The sequence below is a fragment of the Nipponia nippon genome, unplaced genomic scaffold (assembly GCF_047370975.1).
Source record: "Nipponia nippon isolate SJK-2023a ecotype South Korea unplaced genomic scaffold, ASM4737097v1 scaffold_7, whole genome shotgun sequence".
In the NCBI taxonomy this organism is placed as follows: Eukaryota; Metazoa; Chordata; class Aves; order Pelecaniformes; family Threskiornithidae; genus Nipponia; species Nipponia nippon.
This window is the reverse complement of record NW_028262391.1, coordinates 42,183,932-42,206,282: the sequence shown is the minus strand read 5'-3', so window position 1 is coordinate 42,206,282 and position 22,351 is coordinate 42,183,932. Positions and strand designations below refer to the sequence as shown.

The 22,351-nt window shown below is 37.5% G+C and overlaps 2 protein-coding genes across 5 annotated transcripts in view; one reads left to right on the top strand and one right to left on the bottom strand.

Moving 5' to 3' along the window:
• RHPN2 (rhophilin Rho GTPase binding protein 2) overlaps nucleotides 1-17,141 on the top strand; it is a 31,131-nt gene extending 13,990 nt beyond the window's left edge. For 3 of the 4 annotated variants that reach the window (XM_087740623.1, XM_087740624.1, XM_087740625.1), the window contains 13 exons: nucleotides 445-573; nucleotides 3,544-3,619; nucleotides 4,637-4,714; nucleotides 5,430-5,554; nucleotides 6,468-6,634; nucleotides 8,959-9,146; nucleotides 10,470-10,626; nucleotides 11,099-11,218; nucleotides 11,317-11,511; nucleotides 12,291-12,367; nucleotides 13,136-13,282; nucleotides 14,168-14,323; nucleotides 15,628-17,141. In XM_087740623.1, coding sequence (XP_087596749.1) covers nucleotides 445-573; nucleotides 3,544-3,619; nucleotides 4,637-4,714; nucleotides 5,430-5,554; nucleotides 6,468-6,634; nucleotides 8,959-9,146; nucleotides 10,470-10,626; nucleotides 11,099-11,218; nucleotides 11,317-11,511; nucleotides 12,291-12,367; nucleotides 13,136-13,282; nucleotides 14,168-14,323; nucleotides 15,628-15,879 — 1,867 coding nt within the window. In that variant the 3' untranslated portion in view covers nucleotides 15,880-17,141. Of the gene's footprint in view, nucleotides 1-444; nucleotides 574-3,543; nucleotides 3,620-4,636; nucleotides 4,715-5,429; nucleotides 5,555-6,467; nucleotides 6,635-8,958; nucleotides 9,147-10,469; nucleotides 10,627-11,098; nucleotides 11,219-11,316; nucleotides 11,512-12,290; nucleotides 12,368-13,135; nucleotides 13,283-14,167; nucleotides 14,324-15,239; nucleotides 15,331-15,627 lie in introns of all 4 variants that reach the window. The other variant, XM_087740626.1, reaches the window with a different exon arrangement.
• A 143-nt stretch (nucleotides 17,142-17,284) lies between these two features.
• On the bottom strand, nucleotides 17,285-22,273 carry FAAP24 (FA core complex associated protein 24). Its single transcript, XM_009465788.2, has 5 exons — nucleotides 22,151-22,273; nucleotides 21,429-21,579; nucleotides 20,638-20,777; nucleotides 20,174-20,326; nucleotides 17,285-19,532 (listed from the first exon to the last, which is right to left on the bottom strand). Exons 2-5 carry the CDS (start codon nucleotides 21,538-21,540, stop codon nucleotides 19,290-19,292), a joined length of 648 nt encoding a protein of 215 aa, XP_009464063.1. The 5' UTR covers nucleotides 21,541-21,579; nucleotides 22,151-22,273; the 3' UTR covers nucleotides 17,285-19,289.
• Between the last annotated feature and the right edge of the window lie 78 nt (nucleotides 22,274-22,351).

Sequence of the window (22,351 nt, the reverse complement as noted above, 5' to 3'; positions counted from 1 at the left end):
GTCTCAACAGATAATTATTCAATTTATAAAGTGGGGAAGTCTCTTTGGAAAAAATATCTCCTGACTCCCCCCACCTTCACCCGCATATCTTCTTCTAGGAAAAGATCACATAATCCGAAAATGGGATAGCAATTCTGTTTAAGATGCTTTAGTTCTGTTTATTAATGTATCTGAAAATAAGCCTGACCCTTAATCACAGAAAAAAAAATAGCACATAGCAAACCTTCTATGTGTCTGTGTGCTGTTATCTGGAAACTATCCCAGTCTCTCTCTTGACAGAAAAACCTAATAAATTCTGAAACAAGAGGTCTTGCATCACCTCTGAAGGAGATTAAAAAAAAAAAAATATTAAAAATGCTGAGAATGCTAGCAAGGGAGTCAACCAAGCTTATGTACAAAACCTTTTCCTCAGCAATAAAAGAATTATGTCTCTTCTTTCTTCAGAGCAACCACCAACAACAAAGTACGAGAGCAGGTACTCCTGGAACTGAGTTTTGTAAACTCAGACCTGCAGATCTTAAAGGAGGAATTGGAAGGACTTAATATCTCAGTAGAAGTTTATCAAAATACAGAGTAAGTATGAAGCTGTTACTCAATTATTAACAGATCTTCTGTTTACCGCTGGAAACAAAACTGTTTCTAGGTGAATGTGAATACCGGACAATAATTACGTGAAAGAACAGAGAGCTTGATAGGAAGAGAACATATTTGATGGTAGATTTGTTGACTAAGGGTTAGTCTGCCTATTTGTCTTTCACTTGGGAAAGGTATGTACTACTAATCCTTAGATACGGAGCTCCTTCGTGGAGGAGAGTATTACAAGCATTGAAAGCTCTTGGGGCTTTATGGGGAGACACATGGCACCTAGCAGAATTTCCAGTAGTAGAATGGCTAATTGGTTCAGCGCATTCTGGATCGAGAAAACCTAGTGATATAATATCTGTTCTCAAATGCAGTGTGTACAACAGTCCGCTCTTTAGCTGGAGAATAGAAGTCCAACACTGATTTGGAGCTCAGAGCAGACCTGAGGTAATCTTTAAGGTGTGCACTTCAGTGATAGAAATCCATAAATTCGTTGGCTAAAACAGAGAAAGTTTTAGTAGATGAAGTTGGAACTGTTCCAAGATATTTTTCCAACTTTAAAGAGCACACTAAACTTCAAATTGCAATGGATTCCTCAAAGAGAAAACTTCCAAGGTAAAGATTATTCATTGCGTGAATACTACAATGATTTCTGTATCAGTTAGATGTCTTGTTGCTCCTAAAAGTAAACATTTGCTATTTGATTAACATTAGCAGCTCAAGACACAAATGTGCTTCATATGAGGGGGTATAATTTTGAGTCCTGTTTAGCACTATTCTCTGTTAGGTGTTAACTTCCAGGTGGACTACAAGGAATTCTTAATGTAGAAGGACTAAGCACATTTCCAGTGGGGTATCTTTCAACTGAATGCTGACCTGATGCAAAATATCTGTTTCATTTTTCTCAAAAAGAAACTTGTGCTAAAGTTCCTGCCCTCCGCCCCCATGTCAAACTTTGACAACTATTTGATGCGAAAACGTTTTTCATTCAAGATTTTACCAGTCTTCATAGATGCATGTAAGCATAGAGAGCAGTATGAAAGTTATGGCTGTGGGAATGAGAGCAAGACTCCAGAAGTACTATTCCTTCTAGCTAAAGAATATTTGAAATATTTGGATTCTAAATGAAGGGTGAGCAGTAGGTCAGGCCCCAGGGCAGGTAGAAGCCTTGTGGCTGGACAGTAGTATGCTTTTTATTCTCTCCTGATCCTACTTCCCCAGTCTGTTTTGAATGATGTTTTACCTTTCTGATGCTCTTCATTCTAAGCTCTAAATGCTGTTTATGTTCCGTCAGCTAAAATAACTCACTCCCTCTGTAACTGCTCTCCAGCCTTTAATAGCAAATAGCTATTAATAGCTGCTCTCTGAATCTATTGTGCACAGAGTCATCAACACGAGGTCACACCCACATTACTAGGTTACGCTGTATTGTGTTACACCAATCTGAAGGGTTGGCCTTCCCAGTACTTGCACACATCTCAGCTGGATTGAGAAGCATGATGCTATTTCTACTCAGTTCTGGAAATCCAGGATCACCTCCCTAACTGTTCAAAGCCCCCATGGTGGTGACTCCATGGGTGTGGCACCTTAGAAACTTAAAAAATAGAAATTCAGTTCCTTTGAATGACAAATATTGGTGTCTACAGGGACTGTGGGTGGTACTAGAATTCTTTAAATCAGTAAGTTAGGATTTCTTTTGCGTGTGTCTCACTTCCTTTTGGGGAAAAAGTCTTGATATAATCTGTTGTAAAAGTGTTGTGGTTTCTTCTAAAAGCCTCATCAGAGATAAGATAATTTGCACTTCCTGCAGTGGTGTTTTGGCTCTGTATCCTGGAATTCCTTTTCAAGCTAGCAGAGCCACTTTCTGGATTGTTCCAACCAGTTTAAGGACTCTTCCTCTGCTGAGGAAGCTGCACTCCTACTCCCACCTTCCCAAGATGGAATTTTCACCAGTAAGAAAGTGATTTTGCTGGCTTTGCTGATAAGACCATAAATGAATCATACTGGTGGGATTTTGTAGTTGGTAATGGAATGCTCTAAATGATGATTAGACAGTCAATCAGTTGTTCTCAGGAAAAAGGAAAATACCAGATAAACCTTATAATTGCCCAATACTGATCCATTAAACCTACTCAACAAACTATGTATCTGGAAGCAATTCTGATCTTTCTTTTTTATAATTGGGTAATATGCTTAGTGGAAGAGCAATATATGTAGTTTTTGAGGGATAAATGGTGCTCTTTAGCTAATAAGACTATTATGAATTAGTGTTGTTTACTAATATGATCCGGGTTTAAGTCTGTGATACAGATGTGTATTCTCTTGGGGATAAGATTTTTTTTTCCCAGTTCTCATCCTTATTGCCCTTTGATATTTTAGAGGTTGACTTGTTTAGAGGTTAATACCTAGCATTGTCTACAAACTAAGTAGTTCTCAGACTTCCTAGTCTTAGACCTTTCACTGTTAATGTTGGTATACTTTGACCCTGCTTATCCCAGTGTTATATACATCACTTCTACATATGAAACCATTGGTAGCATGTAAAATACTGATGATAACTATTGATGATTACCATAGCTCTTACCGTGGCAGATCTCCTAGCAGCTGTGGAGCTATCTTCTGTCCCTATAACTTCTGCAGGTATATAAAGGTTGAGCTAAATTGCAGTAAGCCAGCCTTTGAGAGTCTCCTTTTCTTCCCTTGAAAGAAAAATGAGCTCAAATGAGGAAAAAAAAAAAAAAAAGGCACAGGCAAGTAGCTTTCCTCAGTCTCTCCTTGAGGAGTCATAGGCCATTAGGCAGACTTTCTTGGGCGGGAAGGAACTGTTATAAACTATGTACCTTTTACCTGAACACCTGTCAGCATACTAACTTTCTGTCATCAAATGAAACAAAAATAATTTATCTTATCAACAGACAAACAGAAAACAAACATTCCTGAATCTTTTTGTTTTTTCCATAGAGAGACTTTCAGCATTCCCTTGGTACCTCTTGGCCTGAAGGAAACCAAAGAAGTAGACTTTACACTCCCCCTCAAGGTAAATTTCAGACACATTTCAGAATGAATAGTTAACAGAAATACTTCTGCTTCTTTAAACAGATGTAAAATGGAAGTAATCTATGTACAGATTATTTTTTGTTTCATTTGCCCTAAAACTGAGATCACCAGGTGTTTAAAAATTAACCACCAATTATTTGGGTTGTTGCTAACATCTAACTAGGACAAGGAGTCAGAAGATGTTGTTATAAGAAATCCAACTTCAGAGACAGTAGAGTTAAACCAAAGAGAATAAAAATTCCTTCTACAGTTTTTGGTTCCAATAAGACTATTGATTACTACTCTAAGGGTGAAAGGAAGTAGTAATGAAGGTTTTACTCAGCATAATGCAGTGATATGCCAACTTGCACTAACCAAGCTAGCTCAGTTGGGAAGCAGTGTTGCAGCATTAACACTGCTTGTTTGTTGGGTAATATATTTTGCTGCCTATTTGAGCCACCTTCTGTATTTTTTGACTACTGTGTATTGTGCAATGTAGACTTTATCTCATGGTAAACCATCTTATATCACCCCAGCATTTGTCTCTGTTTTTCCTTCTGTAGGTTAATCTCCATGGTCAGATTGTGGTACCACTTTATGCCATTGCAGCTTTGTTAATTTAAGTGGAATTGGACTAATATAGCTGACAAGAATTTGGCAGTCTCTTTCTGTTAATAAGTTTTTATGTTCACTTGATTCTCTTGTTACTTTAGCTAACAGGGTTCATTTGTCCCTTTCAAAACCACTAAGTGTTGTTGTTTTAAAACCCAATGGAGTTGATGTAATAGGTGTTTGGTTCCTTTACACCAGACTGAAATTTCTTGTCTCAGATATCAAATCAAATTATTAGTTCTGTTGTCTTTTTGTAGTCTCATTGCTGTATGTTATTATACTATTGACTGGAAGGGAGTAGACAACGTGCAAATCACAACTGAAACAATTTTGTACTGTTTGCAACTGCAGAAAAAAAATAGTTTAGATTCATTTTAGATATTCCAAATTTTTTTTTTTTTTTTAGGACTTTATTCTGGAACATTATAGTGAAGACAGTTCTGAGTATGAAGATGAAATAGCAGATCTCATGGATCTGAGACAAGTAAGTTCAAGTGTGGCATCCCATGAAGTCTTTTAATCTACAGTTGTAAATAACAACAATTTGTATGGAATCAGAATATGCCACTATTACTTATAACTTACCATATTCTTATTGACTTCATTTCTGAGATATGGAACATGAATCTCCGTTGTCCAAGAGTTTTACAATCTGAATAAAGAACAAGTGAAGAAAAGGATGAAGTTATGCAAAGTGATTGAGCTATTGGCACAACTTTGTAAATCTAAGATTTGCCTTATCTACTTTTTTACTTTAAAGTATTTTAAATTTAGCAGGAAGAGTGCTGAAGTGGATGCATCTGGCAAAACATTATAGTAGAATGGTGGTTATTCCTAACTATTGTTTGTTTCCTGTATTATACTAGAAACATAAACTTTCTTTGTAGTTTTCATAAAATACCTACACTCTTCATTAACTCTGAGACTTGCCACACAGATCCCTTTTGCTTCCTTAATTAACTCTGAGACTTGCCAAAGAGATCCTCTTTGCTTCCTTAAAGGTTATGTGCTACTTCTGTGCAGCTGAAAAACTCTTTATTTGGAATGCATCCGTATGGCCTTAAGCTTACTGTTCTCAGATTCCACACATTTCTATGATATGCAGAAGTCCAAAGGAAGCAGAGCTTTATCTTTGGTGCTTCAGTATTCATTCTGTAACTCAACAGAATACACTTCATTTTAATCTATTGTATTTTAAGGCCTGCCGCACTCCTAGCCGAGATGAAGCTGGCATTGAGATGTTGATAAGCTATTTCCTTCAACTTGGTTATGTAGAAAACAGATTTTTCCCACCCACCAGGCACATGGGAGTTTTATTTACATGGTAAGTGTGTAGTTCATGTTTTTCTTTTGTCTTTTTTTTTTTTCAGAACACTGTTAATCATTAACTGTCTTCTGTTTAAATTGAAGCATATCAGTGTGTTTCTCCCCCCCACTCCCTGCAGTGTGTGTTGTCTTTTTTTTTCTTTTTTTCTTTTTTAGTGTTAAGAGTAAACCTCAATACAATACATCCTTTTCATGCTTAGAGTGAAGCCATTGGCTAGATTATGATTTGGGCTACAGGTTAGCACAAGGGAAAAAGAGAGAAAATCTTCATTTTGGACAACTGCAGATGTTTCCTGGACTCTGAACCTTGGTGCACAAAGCAGATGGGGAATGGGCCAGACTTTAATTCCCCTCCTTCAATTTGTTAAGATCATTTGGGTCAGAAGAGAGGAGGAGCGACTTAATTTATTGTAGTGGAGTGTTTACTACATCTATAAGCAAAGTTTGACTCTGAATTCAGAATTTTTATTTTTATGATGAGAAAAGATGACTACCATGTAGCCAAGAGGAACTGTTAAATTTCTAGTCATAACTGCAAGAAGAAACTTTAAAATACAAGCTATAGAGGATCTGACCATGCCAATAGTTGATCTCTGGCAATATCTAAGTATGAGAGCATGGCAGCAGACATGGATACTTCCCCAGTATACTCTCAGCCTCTGTGATGTTTTATTGGCACTTTTGAGTTAGGTGTAATATGCTTATGGAGGCACTGCTGTAAAACCTGCTGAAAACTAAGCCTCAAATAAAGCTGTTCTCTGGCTTGCAGCACTTAATGGTATTTCTGTCCACCTTCATTTTCACTGTAGCAGAACAATTATTAAGAATTCCACTGCTTTTTTGAAAAAACAGAATGAAAATATCTGTTTCAGTGGACTCTGCTAATCTTAACACTTCTTTTGTTTCCCAAGGTATGATTCCTTCACAGGTGTCCCAGTGTGTCAGCAAAATCTGTTGCTTGAAAAAGCTAGCATTTTATTCAACATTGGAGCCCTCTACACCCAGATTGGAACAAGATGCAATCGTCAGACCCAGGCTGGACTTGAAAATGCTGTTGATGCTTTTCAGAGAGCTGCAGGTACAAATATAAAAATATGGGGAAGGTCTTTATGCAAATATTCCTAATCTCATCCTGACATCCTGTGGATTTCTGCATTTCCCACTGACTTCATTACACAAAAAAGGAGGAGCAGGGAAATTTAAGAAGCCTAATGAAAAGCTGAGATGAAGCTTTAATTCAAAACCTGGAACTGTAGTCTGAACATGCAGATAAAGACAGTGAATACCATGGTTAATGATTAATGAACTGCAGTTCAAAGGTCCAAGTAATAGCCCTAATGTTAACCGCTTCATTGTTCATTCTTTGTTTCACTAACAAAGTGAATCAAATATCACTTACCTCCGTGATATTACCTTGGTGTAAAAACCTGTACAAGAAACAATTTAAAGGGTTGATAAAGGGCTTAAAACCTATTTTTCCATATAGTCTCTTCAGAATTAATTTTGCTGTGTTCTCTGGTGAAATTTGCAATTCATTGGACATTGACTACATATTTTCCATAGATTCCAAAGGCAAACAGGCTCAAAATAATCAATCAAACTCTGTCGCAAGCGAAGAACAACACAAATTCTCATAAAGGGAATCATACCCCTTGAACTAACTTGTTATAGAAGCTTTTGTTTTGTGTTTTTCCAAGTAGATTTTCTTATTTTTTCTAAATGTCATCTGTGTTACACATAATGCTTAAAGACATGACCTATGTAATTAATATGTACTGTAAGATTTATTTCTGCACTAACAATCTGTGGCTATTGGTTTCCACTGTATGGGTAGCTTTATCAGCTACAAACTGTGGACCACAGAGCTGGATTGTCATAAAACCCCTGTTTTGAATACAAAGCTATAAAAAAAAATTGATAGTATTTCTTCATGCATTTATTAAATAAATTGTTTTTCAACCTTTGTATTTCATCTAAAGGAAACTTCAATACTTGAGAAATTTCTCCATTTTGCTGCTGCTCTTTGCAAATAAAAACTCACTGCTTTTCACTTCAACGTATTTGCAGAACAGAAATAATTCACAAATTGAAATGCATCGTTTGCTACCACAGTACCTTTGCAGGGCCCCAAAGCAATGTGCTCAGGAGGCATTTCATTGTACCTGTGCATGGCTCCGTAACACTATTCATTATGTTGGTAGAGACATGATATAGAGCATGTATTAACTGTTTCTCTGTGCTGAATGGAAAATGTTGCACAGAGTTTATCCTCAACAAAGCTCTCAGTGTGTATATGCCTACCATATAAGCAGAAATACGTTGGGAATGGGGCAGAAAATACCACACCACACCTCCCACCCCCCATCCTTTCAGTTCCTTTCAGCAGGACACTCCATCAGTACTTGGGATGTGCCTGGCAAGTTTGGGGTTGGTTTGTTTTTTTTTGGTGCAAAAAGGCAGAGATTGCCATAATTCAAATTTGTGTAAGGGCATATTAATAAGTTAAAAGATACAAGTGTAACATAAACAATGAAAAATCTCAGAAACTGGTAACAGGAGAATGCAGCACATGGCCAGAACTGAGTGTTGTGGCAAGAAGTAAGATTACAGAAGCTGGGACACTTAAAAAGCAGAGGTCTTATCGTTACACTTTTGTAGTATTATCAGCAATTAGCAGACTAGTAGAACTCACTAAACCAGTTGGATGACGTGCATGCTGAAGGTTACGCTTCCATCTGTGAAACTGTTACTTAATATTTGCACTACAGTTAGTGTTTGTTTTTAATTTGATAAATGATAGAAATGATTAATATGTTGGTGGAGCCAAATGTCTAGAGCAGAATCTAATTTTACGCTATTAAATACACTGTTCTAGTTTACTTACAGGGATCGAACTAAGCTTTCATTGGGACACACAGTGCACTTAGCAGCATCTGAAAAGGAGATTCATAATTAATTAAGTTTGTACGTTTGTGTTTCTTCCTTCCATCCAAGGGTTCTACTGTCACCTCCTTAGAGTTGCACAGATTTCTTTTTCTTTCCTCTCCTATGTATAAGCTCTAGCCTACCACTCCCACGTACAAGTCACATTCAGTTCAGCACAGCTTTATGGTCAATTTCAAGAATTGTTATAAGCAAATTTGAAGGTATTGCCCTTAAAACGTGCAGCTTCTATTGTTCCTCTGAATTGTAATTTTGAGAACTCTGTCTGGAGATGTTTGATGGGAATGCAGAGCAAAACCTGTAGGTCAGTTTAATTTCATGTGTACTAAGAATCCCTTCAGATTGCTATAGTGCAATACTAAAAGCATGCTTTCAACCTTAATTATTATGGTACATGCTAAAATTAAGTTCATTTGTTTCTCTCTTTGCAATGCTGACAAAACCATTTTGTAATTTCAGGAGTCCTAAGCTACTTAAAGGAGACCTTTACTCACACACCAAGTTATGATATGAGCCCAGCTATGCTGAATGTACTAGTAAAAATGATGCTTGCACAAGCTCAAGAGTGTGTTTTTGAGCAGATTGGTCTTCCTGGAATACGCAATGAGTTTTTCACACTAGTGAAAATGACACAGGAAGTTGCCAAGGTAAAATATAAGACTTAAATTTTAGTCTTTAAAATAACTGTTTACAGTGCTGTGTTACTAGCTACAGCCTCTAGTAATATTAACAGAATTTATTAAACCTAAATGTTAACAACCATTACTGAAAACTAAAAGTAACAAGGGACAGCTCACAAGCTACAAGGAGAATCACAACCTTTCAGAAGATTACAACACAAATAGCTGCAATTTAAATATTATTTTAGAACTGTTATGATTTGGTTTTAATTCATAATTCATGAAGTTTAATAGAAACATGCTGGAACACTTGGGCAGTGAACTGGCCAAAGGATTTTACAAGCTATTTGTCATACTGCTCTTTCAAACAGTACAGAACTTGTCCACAGAACAACATACAAAAGGACAGGGTTGTTTGTGTAGTTCTCTGTTAAGCATTGAACACAACCTGTCTGTTATTTCCCAGCAGCTGGAGGTTATGCAAATCTCAAAAGCTTAAGTCCAAAAGAATACCTAAATTGTAACTGGGGGAAGGACCCTGGTGATCAGAGTCAGATTGGTAGCTGCAGAGCTGTCTTGGGACTTGCCTGAAAAATGGAGAGGCAGATTGTGCCCCAGAAGGTACCGTTCATACTTGATTGAGGTTGTTGACATCAAAAATTGGTTCTGCCAACAAGATATGAATATGCTTTCTGAGCCATTTCAGAGTAGCAGATATATAATTGGTTCCATACTAGATAAATGGGCAAAGCCTTTCCTACCAAACCCGTAAAGCCACCCTGACTTATCTGTAGGATTGATCAGCTGCAGGGAAAAGATTTTTGGATTTTGCCACATGGAGTTGTTTGATCCATTAAAGCAGCATTCACTGCTTAAAAAACTATTTTATTTCCTCTGCATAAAAGATAGTAGCCCAGTTTTAACTAGACCACACAAACCTAAGGCTGGATATGACTGCACAGTTTCAGAAGTGAAGCACAAACCTACTGTATAAGTAATAGGCTTCACCCTTTTTCTCAGCTGAATTAACCTGATGAGATGTATTTGTAAATTAAAACCCATTTATTATATGGTGTTTTTATTGAACTCTGAAGCCATATAGATTGACTGACTTAGTCCAGCTGTTCTTGTACAAAATTTGATTTACTTTTCTTGTACAGGAAAAATCAGAGATGGCATTTCAGATTTTCTCAAAACTTATTTCTAACCCTTTCTAACCATCTCCTCCCGCCCCCCCGCCCTTGATTTGATGCACATGGAATTATCTTAAGGCTGAATATAATATCCCTTACTTGAGCTCCTAATAACTAATGCTAAATTTTCATACTTCAATTCTGTGCTTTATTTTAGGTGGGAGAAGTTTACATGCTGGTTAACACTGCAATGAATCAGGAACCAGTGAAAGAGAATATCCCCTATTCCTGGTCTAAACTGGCACAAATAAAGTCAGACCATTACAAAGCTCTGGCGCATTACTTCATTGCCACCATTCTGTGTGACCATGAATGTAAGAATCGTACATATTCTATATATTCATATAAATAACAACAATAAACTCATAAATAGTTAGAAGTTGGTCTATGAATAAGACTAGGAGCCAGGAACTTTGGGGTTTCAATATATGTTAATCTGTGGCCATTTTCCCATTCAGATATGAGGCCATAGTTTTTTGTCCTTTACAGAAGAATGTGAAAGTTCAATAAACTAACTTTTGCAGAAACAAAAGAAATTTATATCCGTTATATGCTACTAAATTGTTCAATTCTTGTCACTATGTTCTGGCATATAAGTATTACTTGCATACTACAGATAACGAGACTGATAAAAGTCCTAAAAACTTGAAATGGCCATCAATATATATGTAAAAAATATTTGACTGCGTTTGGAGAGAAGGTAGTAATAACTACAGAATGATACACCTAAAGGAACAGGGCACCAAGAGATGTGTAATGGTTAATGTTCTCTATCTGTTATTATAGTGCAGTCTGGTGATGATGAAGATCAGCAGGAGAAAGCCTTCTCCCAGTTGTATGACTACATGCCTGAAGGACTGATGGTTCTCACCGTTTTAAAGGACAAAGTTCAGAGAAAACAATTAGGTAACCGCCAGTTTCACACAGCTACCAGATACAATTTGGAAATTACTTTGTATTTATTGTCTGGGGAGGACAACCAACAGTTTCTACTTTTTTTTCAGGGAAAGCACATTTACGCAAAGCCATTGTTTACCATGAAGAAGCTCTAAGAGTCTGTGGTCTGTGCAAAAAGCTTCGAAACATTGAGGTTCTTCAGGAGGTTCTGACAGCTGCACATAAGCGCTCACTTCTCAAATATGCTCAGCAAGAGACAGAAGATGACTTTCTCAGTCTAATCCAGGCTCCAGATATCCTTCGTAAGTATACACAGCTAGAAGTAAAGGGTATCTAACCATACATGTGTATGCTTTCATGGGGATATGCCTTTATTTTATACGTATGTGTACCTCTATAATACGTATTCATACATAATATAAATAACGTACAGGTTATGTACTGTACATTTGAGTTCAGATTCCTTACATATATTTCCTCAATCACAGACAAATGAATTTTGTTACAGCTGCCTTACAGTGTTTTTTGTCGCTGGCCACATCATTTTCTGGGGTACATAACAATGGTTATTATTTAGAATTCAGCTTTTTTTGGCGACTGTCTTGTGAGCTAGAAAAAATGGGGAAACTTTAAAAGCTAAAATCATACAAGGGAAAACTAATAACTGTTTCTTGTAGCACAACTCTTATACTGGTCTAAGTTGTTAACTTAATTTGACTGCTGTTGGTTCTTCCTACTTTAGTCCAGCTCATCCAGCTCTTTCCTCTTTGGAAGCAGTGGGAAAGAATGAGTGCTGGTTTTTAATTTATTTTTCTTTGAAAAATATTTAAGAGGACAATAGCATAGTTTTGTTTGGATGGATTGTTTTAAGTTTTCTATATTGATACTATGAGCTCTCAAGATATTTTTAAGGCAATTTAGATATTTGTGTTACACATTTCCACAAAAATGAGTTTTTCTACAGCCTGGTAGGAATTTAGGAGAAATTTCTATCTAGCTTGGAATGAAAGCAAAATAAATTTGTATGTCTTTTTAACTAACACTTGAGAGAAAACTAATTTTTTTAATCTTTTTGTTTTAGCTAAAACAGAGCACAAAATAGAAACAATTGCTCCTCAGTTTTCCAAGGTGAAAGTTAAAGACTTCTTTCACAGGCTGGTACGTAACATGCTAATGCCGACCAACCTCTGTCACTTTGCTAGCAAGTATAAATTCACTCTAATGTGAGAGAAGGGACATAAGTATTTTAGCCTGAAAAAATGATCCTGTAGTAACTGGGGTTTTTTTTAGAAGTTATTGGAGAGATCACTCCTAGCTTCAGAGGTATAAGTCAACTTGAGACTAGCAAAGAATAAAAGTGCTATTTGTATATGGCTTTGCACAGGATTCATTCTTGATAACCTTTATAAAAGTCCCATGAAGTTTTAATTGATAATTGCATACAACTTAAAGGCGGGGAGAAACATCTAGTACTTGGAGATGGGAATGGAGAATGTGTAATGCTGCATGCTACAAAGCCAGTCTTTCAGGTGGCTCTGTGTGTATCGGTGGGCAAAGGGAATTGGGAGTTGCGGTTAGGATCAGAATATCTCCTCCAAAATGGAGTAATGTAGGACCTTAGAGCCTGCTGCAGCCAAAAGATTCTGCACACCTTAACAGAGATCTCAGAACAACCTGGCAGTTGCTCTCATCCCACTCTGTTTGCAAGTATCACCTGAACAGTCACGAAGTAGGACTGAGCACTTCAGGGGACACCTTAAACTTCTGGGATAAATCTCACTGTTCCATTTCAATGGAAGTAGCTGGAAGTTAACCTGAGTAAAACCTACATAAGATCAGCTTAAAGCATTATAACTTAGAAAAATAGAAATGCTTACTTAGGAATGACAGTAAACCATAATGTGCCTGCTGCTATGTTACCTCCAGGGCCCACTGACAGTGTTCTCAGCCAAGCAGAGATGGACGGCTCCACGTACCATTCACATCCACCATGAAGCAGGAGAGCTAGGATTCAGTCTTAAAGGAGGTTCGCCAGTACAGATTTATTGTCTTGATCCAGTTTGTTCTGCAGCAGTAAGTACCTTGGAGATAAATTGTTAATATTGCACCAGACTCTAGCATTACAATCTTTTAAATGTAACTCTAGCTTGTTCACACCAGTGTATCGAGTATTTATTGAGTTCCACTATACATCAGGATAGTCAATTCATATAATCTGAACACATTTTCAGTGCTATATACACCTTAGATGTTAGAGTATCCATATCCCTGACATCACATTAAACTAGAGTTGATTTCTTCCTCTGTTCACACTTACTAGATAAAAGGTCCCAAATAATAAAAGCAAATGGTATTCCCCATCTAATTCAGGAAGCTAGCAAGGATGAAGGCTTTAGAAAGTAGCAACAACAATAAAGATGAGGATCAGGAAGGGAAGGCAAGGTAGTATGTGCCCAAGGAAAAAGAGGGGAAAGAACATATTATTGCCTTCTAATATGTTGTTCTTTTGGGGGGGCGGGGAGGAAACAAAGGGATAAAGCAGCATGAGTGATGAGCACAGTTTAGCTCTAGGAGAGGCAGAAACAACCAGAGAAGTACAAATAAAAATACTGAAGAAAGAAGTAAAAACTGGAGAAAATATCTGATGGGGGATGATAGGGTAGCAAAAAACAGGTTTCATTTACTTAAGGAGAAAAGTGAAAAGGACATAAAAAGAGCCAACATTTGAGTATGCCAGAATCACATTTATCAATGGTAACTCAAATAGGTTATTTGTGTACTTGAAAAAGTTGCGTATTTCTATATTATGTATACGCTTTTGTTCCACACATCTGGCTAGACAGTGGTTTTATAGCATCTACGAGGGAAATGCCTTTAGGGCAGATACTGTATGATGACAAAATCATTTTATGCATCTTTATAACTCCAGATAATAACCTGTGCAAAATTTTTTGACAGTCGATGGGCCTAAAAGAAGGTGACTACATTGTTTCAGTTGGTGGCTTGGATTGTAAGTGGCTTGGAGTGAATGAGGTGCTGGAAAAATTCAAGAGCATGGGAGAGCAGCCCATTGAGATTGAGGTTATCAGTTGCCAGGATACAGCAGCGTCTATGGTATGTAATGAGGCAAATATGTTTTGCAGATTGGATATGTGAGGTGTTTTTTTTTCCTCCAGTTTCCTGGCTTCAGTCCCTGATTAATGTTTACTTTCATGTAGTCAGATATCCCGTTCCACCGATGAATATATAAAGCATTCAGGCATGTGTTCAGTCTTAAACAGTCTTTTAAATCATTGTGACTTAGCAAGCTAAAATACAGTTTGTGCGTGTAAGAATGGTTGGGTGGTGGCATTTTTTGGAGTGGAGCTACTTAGATTAATTGCATTATAAATTTCAGGGCACATTTTATTTTCCCCTAACTTATCCCAGAGGATGAAAATACTACCCTGTTCAGCATTGGAAAAGCTACAGTGAAACAATAATGGAATGAAACTGAACATCTAAGACTACATGCTTATTTTCTATGCACTGTTAACATAAATGATCTGTGACTTTTGTATTAGATCACAGATTAATGTATGTATTTTTTTATTTTGGTGGACTTTAACTGTCTAGTCAGTTACTAAGCTGCTGTAGAAGCTTTAGACTAAGGGAAAATGATCACAAGATTAAAAAATGTTAAGCTCTAAATAACTTAAACTTGTTTGTAGTGTGAGAGAACCTGTAGTTCAACTAAATCCACTGCTTCATGCTTCTAACATTCCCTGGCAAGCTTAGGTGCTGAAGTATTGTTGCCTTAGGAGTGATCAAGGTGCTCTTACTCCTGTTAGGTTTTCTTGTTTTGTTTAAAAGTAGTTGCTTTTCCTCATTGAAAATAAGGAGTTGCACACCTGCCATTCCAAACTGCTACTGGAAACAGAAGGCTAGAATACAATCAAATTGCTTCAGGGCACAGCTGAGACAAGACAGAGAAAGCTGTACCTTTCGGGTATCCCAAAAGAATGTCCTACAGTAGCTCTTGTTGTCATAGTTGCAATCAACGTGGAACCTGTCCAAAGACAGCAAAAAGACTCTCCTTCAGAGACCTGTGCAAGAACTACATACTTCAGCTTTGTAGAGAGGTTAGTGTATGTATTGTATAGTTACACTAGAAGCCAGCAAGAGCTAACTATAACACAACCCATGAAAAAGATTCACAAGTCCCTTTATGCTTTGCATAGTATACCCTTGAGTCTACATGGGCAAAACACCAGAACCACAGCACTCTGAAGGGCCTTGTGTTCAGTTAGTATGTCATTAGCACAGAAAGCTTGCTGTAGTCTGCCTTGGAAAACTATGCACAGTAATCCTTTGTTATCTTCAAAATTTTGACCCATTTTGGATGACTGATTCTTATAATGCTTCTCTTTTTCCTACAGCATAGCAAGAGTGCAACTTATTCTGTGGGAATGCAGAAGACATACTCCTTAATCTGCTTAGCCATGGAAGAGGGTAAGATTGATCACACCAAGAAAGCCCCACTGAAACTGCCTTTTCTAAGCTGGGGAACTAAAAATAGACAGAAAGCTGCAAGCACCCTCTGCCTTCCTTCAGCTGTGGCTGGAAGTTCTCAGATTAAGAAGAAGCTTTCTCCCTTCACACTTCTGAATACAGAAAGTTCATTGTACTGAATCTTTCAGAAGGATCTGTTAACATGACATTTTTCTTTATAATGTATATAAAAAATATTGATCAATTTTATCTTTATATATACGTGTGTATAAATTCAGACAAATGCCATTGACTTCATTTACTGTGTATTGAGCCACTATGAAGGTCAGAGGCTGGCAAAAACTGTAAAACTGAAGTATCTGAAGGTTAGAATGAAGTGGTTTGGGAGGTATGCAATAACAAGTTGTAGATGATAAAATTGCTTATATGAGGACTGGATTCCTTTGGAATTTCAAAATACAGTATAATGACTAATTTTTTTATAACTATGATAGATGGGATTTATTTATTACAAACTTGATGCTGCATGCAAAACAATAGGAGACATATTAAAGGATGATTTTGCTGTAAAAGTTGAGAGTCAGTAATAAATCATGTAACACTACTTTAAAGAATTATCTTAACAAACCACAGGTGAGAGAGAATAACATTATTCAGAGAAACTAGCTTTGTGCCAAGGGGCAGTGTCAAGTAGTTGCGGTTTTTACACATAGACATTCTTTTTCTGAGAGTACTAGGTGTATTCTACTGAATAGTTAATTTAATTCTGGAAGAGAATTAGAAGGCTTAGAAGTCAAAAGATCTTTTGAACTACAAAAGGCTTTTACTAGGCTCTTTTTCTGATCCAGGTTATATTTTAAATGCCTGCTGATTCAATTGTTAAAAACAGGCTTTATTCCAAACTTGAAATTATTTAACCTACTTATCAAGACTAATGAGATACAAGTCTTATGATGAAATTGATAGCGGAAACAAATCTCAAAACTGACATATTCCAATATATTGATGAAGAGTGCATAAGTTGTGGCTATGCTTTAAAATACAAGAAAAGAAGTGCTTGTGAGTCTGAGTGGCAGAATACTTATTTACTATTACACCAAGTAAAAAAACAGATATAAAATCCTCCTCCTCCCCTTGGAACAATTAATGAGCAAGTATTGGCTATATATATTAAGGAGGGAGACAAAAAAAATAACTGTGAGCATTTCTTTGCGATTCTTCTATTTTCTGAAATTGAAATTAATTGAAAATTGCTAACACTGTAGTGTTAGTTAACATTGCCATCTACAGAGTAGATATATGCTGTTTGATACTCAAAACTTAAGGGGAAAGTTTGCATCTGGGTGTAAACTTTAAAGTTGTCATTTATTTTTAGTTTCTTATGTAATAGGTGTAAATATGTTGATGACACTTATTTAAGAATAAAAATCAGATGCTGCCATTTAGTAGTAGTTTCTTGATTCTCCTACAGCTTGGATGATACAGCATAATTTACAGGTTGTTACTATCTACTGCATGTTTCTGTAATGTTGCTTACAGAGATCTAAGAAACTGTCTTTCTTAAAAGTTTATGTTGTATAACACAGCAACTTATAATTTATAGTCTAAAACTCGCTTCCTTACAAAGAGTGTTAACATATTTCTAGAGTTTCCCTATAAAGTTTACATAAAAAAAATGTTGTAAATTACTTGTGACTCACCTATCCTTAGTAGTTATTCTTCACATGTATTTGCACTTCTTTTACACACACAAGCAGCAGCAGCAGCCGCCACATACTGATATGTAAGACCCTGCCATACAATATTCCATACAGAAGAGATATACTTTGTGTGTATGGCTAAAATTATGGCTAAATTACTATCCAGCTAATGAAATCTTTAGCAAAGTCACATGAATCATCCTGCCACCTCTTCATTTCTCTTAGCCCACTAGGATAGTCTTCCTGCAAATATCTTCCCCCTTAGCTGCATGATTACCTGCCTTTCCATTCCCATTATCACACTCAGTAGTCCTTGAGGAAAGGTTGGGGTGGGGGTCTTTTTTCATTTAACCACCACCTCCCCCTCTAATTGAAGTCAAAGTCTGGGCTTTTCAAGTGCCATACAAAAATACATACTTACTATCTTCTGTCAGCTAACTAAAGACTCATTCTACACTGAGTGGTAGCCAACAGCTAAATTAAGGCAAGTACTAATTTCACAGCAAGTTAAGTTTTTGCTCAGACCACAGGAATATTTATAAGAAGTTTCTATCCACAAGGAGGTATAGGGCTACTATAAAGCCCTAAAAATAAAGGTTTGCAATAGAAGAGTAGTTCAGCCTAAACTCCATTAGTACTAAGTGTTACTACTTTAATTGAATTTTATTTAATGCACTGAACAGATGGCCACTTGAAGTAGTAAAAAAGTGTTTGCCTTGCAACAACAATGGCCACATACCTTTAGATGTAAAATCTAGTCTCCATAGCGAAGTACCAAAGTCTGAGAGAGGAAATAAAATCTAAACAGATTTATAAAGAAGTTTAAGCATTCCCTAGTTGCAAGAAAGTAGTATCTTGTTCTGTAGTTCTGGAAATTCTGATGCGTATAATACAGTAAATTAAATATTTATGGCCAAGTTATAAATATGTTTTCATCCCAAGTAGGGAATCATTAGCGATAAGGCAAGGGCTAATGTTTTTGAACCTAAAAGAGGGTAGATTCAGACTGGATATAAGGAAGAAATTTTTTTACAAGGGTGGTGAAACACTGGAACAGGTTGCCCAGAGAGGTGGTAGATGCCCCATCTTTGGAAATGTTCAAGGCCAGGCTGGATGGGGCTCTGAGCAACCTGATCTAGTTGAAGATGTCCCTGCCAATTGCAGGGGGGGGTGGACTGGATGACCTTTAAAGGTCCCTTCCATCCCAAAGCATTCCATGATTCTATAATAATGATAATTAATGTGTCAAAATATATTGTAATTGATTATCTCAACCTATGTTCAAAAGCGCAACATGACTTAACCAAGATTTTGGATATTAGACACAAAGGAATAAATTTGATAACACCCTGTGAACTGAAAAAGGAACCAGAGAAATAAATTGGTGTAAAGCCAGAGATGTATTCCAGTAGGACTTTCCAAAGGAACTCCAAAAAGTTATAATCAAAGATACTACTATAAAGCAACATATGCCAACTTTTTTAAAGCACTGTAACTCACATTTCCAGTTACTGAGAAGATAACACCACCCACATATTAACACAGTGTTTATTTCTGGAAAGCAAAAGCAAGCAAGCAAATTGCTTTTCCATTTTTTCCTGTGGATGCTGGAAGAGACAGCTTTCTCTCAGTTTTTTGTACAAGACAGATGCAAAACATTTTACAGCCCTCTTTCCAAGGTAGTTTTCACAGCTCCATCTACATGAGCAGAACAGCTGTGAAGAAGCAGCAGCAGAGTAATATCTAGACAATTAGTCAACACCCTCCAGTTGTTACCAGGATTATAGAAATTACCATAATATGTGATTATTAAAACCAAAATTCTATAATTCACAAGAAACAACCAAACAAAAAGCCTTTGTTTTCCAAAACAGCACTACACATGCATGTCAGGAACATAAAAAACTGTAAATTTGTTGTGCTACCGTTTGTCCAACTACTAGCTCAAGCTCTTTGACAGATGCATTACAAAGCCGGTGGATGCTTCCAAACTGTTGCAGTAAAAGCAGAGCTTTTGTTTTCCCAACTCCTGGAATTTGTTGCACCATCCGAAACACCGATGGCTCTGCCAGCTGAGAGCACTGTTTCCGAAGGAAAGGGTTACTGTTGTGATCCTTACTTTGTTCACGGACCTGAAGCAAAACAAAACCATAAGTGACACTGAGTGCCCTCTGCTGGAGCTCTGCTTTTGGTTTTTAAAATAGTTTCTTTCATCTCAAGAGTTCAATGCAATCACTAGGAAGTTTTTAAAACAAGCTCCCTCCTTAAGTGTGCGCCTTATTAAGGGGTTTAATGCAGATCCACAAAGTCTCACTAGGAAACCAACAGTTTCTGAATATCAACCATGAATTAAAACAATGATTTTGTCATCTTTTTGATGCAATCAGAGAAAGGATAAAGGAAAAAAACAACACAAGAACACAGTTTCCCCAGCCTGAGAGAAAGCAAAATCTCAAGTGGGCTTTGACAGTGAACTTGACGATTGCCTAATGCTATTCAGTGGCATCTCAGTGCAAGATCACATAAAAAAAAATCCAGTATCATATTCTTAAACTTTTTTTCTTTGTTCCCAAATGAGCCCTCTTTCCCCTGAACTATACTACCACATTACTGTTGCAGGATATTTATTCCTTACATTCAAACAACAAAATATGTTGTGTTCTTTTACGATCCCAGGTGTCTTTCTGAAATAAGTGATGATTGCAGGAAATCAGGTAATTCTCCTCATGTCTCATATTTTAAGAAATGTTTGTCCACTAACATAGAAACTTACTAGCTGAGTAATAAGTTGAGAAGCTTCTCCTTGATTTGCCACAGGAAGCAACACCATTCCAAGTTCTAGCACAACAAGCTTTTGTACTGCTAAGAAGTACTGATCACTTATTTGGGTTCTCTCCACGATTACAATTACCTCAAGACTGCTGGTCTGTATTGAAAGGAAAAAAGAAGAAAAGACCTTGTTAATGACAAGCTGATGCAATGCAACAGAGAGCAAACTTCTGTTAAGTATGAGCTGTCTGAAAGCACATCAGAGGAAGAACAGAAGTTGCAGCAACTGTACTGAGGTTTAATACAGCATTATTACACAGCTGCATAATTTTTCAGTTTTTAGGTGGAAATTGTCACAAAAGTTTAGCTCCACTAGAATTTAAAAATAACACAAGAAGAATGTTTTCAGAAGCATGGAATAAACAAATACCAATTTTAAACTTGTCTCTTTATCTAGTATTTACTTACATTTCTCAACCGAACCAATCTTCGCTTGAATTCATCCCCTGCAACCAAATCTGCTTCAGAAATATATAAAATGCAAGTTCTGTTTGAAAGATGAAAATCCACAAGTCCCAAGCCATCTTCAAAGATGAGTCTAATTTTCCCTTAAGGTGAGATTGTTAACAGAAAAAAAATACAGTAGTTAAAAAACCATATATACTAATAATAACTTCACAGCACAACCTTCCTAATGTGTCAGTAATCCTAGTAACTTGACAATAAACTTCACATTCTTTTAAAGCCTTTCTTCTCTTTAAGCAAAACTGGTACAAGCAACCCAAAGTACTGTATGATGCCTTTAGTAATGCCAATTAATAGCACTTTCAACTCTGTAGTTTGAGCTTCTCAGTAAACTCTGGACTTGAACAAAAACATCACATGCTATTCTGAAAGGATCATCTCAATTTAGTTTGCTGTGCCAACAGACAACAGCACAGTCCCAGTAACCATGTAAATTCAAGGGACTTCAGTGGAGGTGCATATTCACAATAGCCCCACTGCTATGGTTCCCAAGAAGCAGATACTTCCGCTTCTTCTCTACAGTGCTCAGCAACTATGCAAATATGACAGAACTGATCACACAGATACAGGATAAACAAACAGGAATTTTCAGCCTGCTAACATAGGCTGTACCACAAATATGGGACCGGTCAGGCACAGAGTAAAGCATATTCCAGCCAATCTTAACAATACTGGTGACAGATGGGAATGCTTTGCCTGAATTGTTCTTCCTCTTCCAATTTGTTTGTGCTTACCTTGTAGCCTTTGGGCTATCTCTGACCCTCTCCACTTCTCATTTCCAATCACATGCCCATAAGGGACAACTATAGACCCTGCCGTCACAGGCAAGTTCGCTTTCGTTGTCATCAGACCTCCTTTAATCTTTACTTCAGTAGCAGTAACACCCTAGAAAGAAATATGGAAGAGATATTAACACATTTCATAAACCTGTTCCAAACTTAATTTTATGATTAAAATTTGTAAGATGGAATACTCTGGAAGAGACACTGTCTCCTCTCTGAAGCTACCTTACAGTTACGGTTAACATATCAAAATCGGTAAGCAACTCTGTTTACTTGAATACAGGCTGTTGGCTTGCAAATTCCACTCCCGACTTTGCCAGCCAATCTGAAAAACACCTGAATTAAGACACACAGATGGTAAAAAAAACCCCACACTGCCTTTTCTATGCCTTCATCCACCCTTGCTGGGAGAAAGTCTGCTTCAATTACAAAGCTGACTCCAGAGGCACCTCCAGCCCTCAGGCTGGCAGAAGTCTCCAGACAGATTATTAGCAGGTAGTTGCTGGGAGAGATTATTTTCAGGTTTGCCAGCTTTATGCGGTGTTCTGACTTTAGGGGGAAGCAGGAGTCTTTGCAGCTAAGGCACGATTTAAGAACCAAAGACGAGCCGGTACCACCGCAAACACCACCCCCCTGAGCCACATCCTGCAGCCCGGCCCGGAGCGAGCTCTCACCGGGGACCTGCTCTGAGAGGAGCGGGGCACGGCCCCAAGGGCGGCGGCCGCCGGCCCACCGCTGACTTGCCCAGAAGAGGCTGAGCTCCGTCCCGGGCGCCCCGACCTTTCGGGGTCGCAGCCTCTCTCTCCTCCGGAGGCCGCACAGGACGCAGCGGAGACCGGACGGGAAAGAGCCGCCGCCACCCGCTCAGGAGAGGC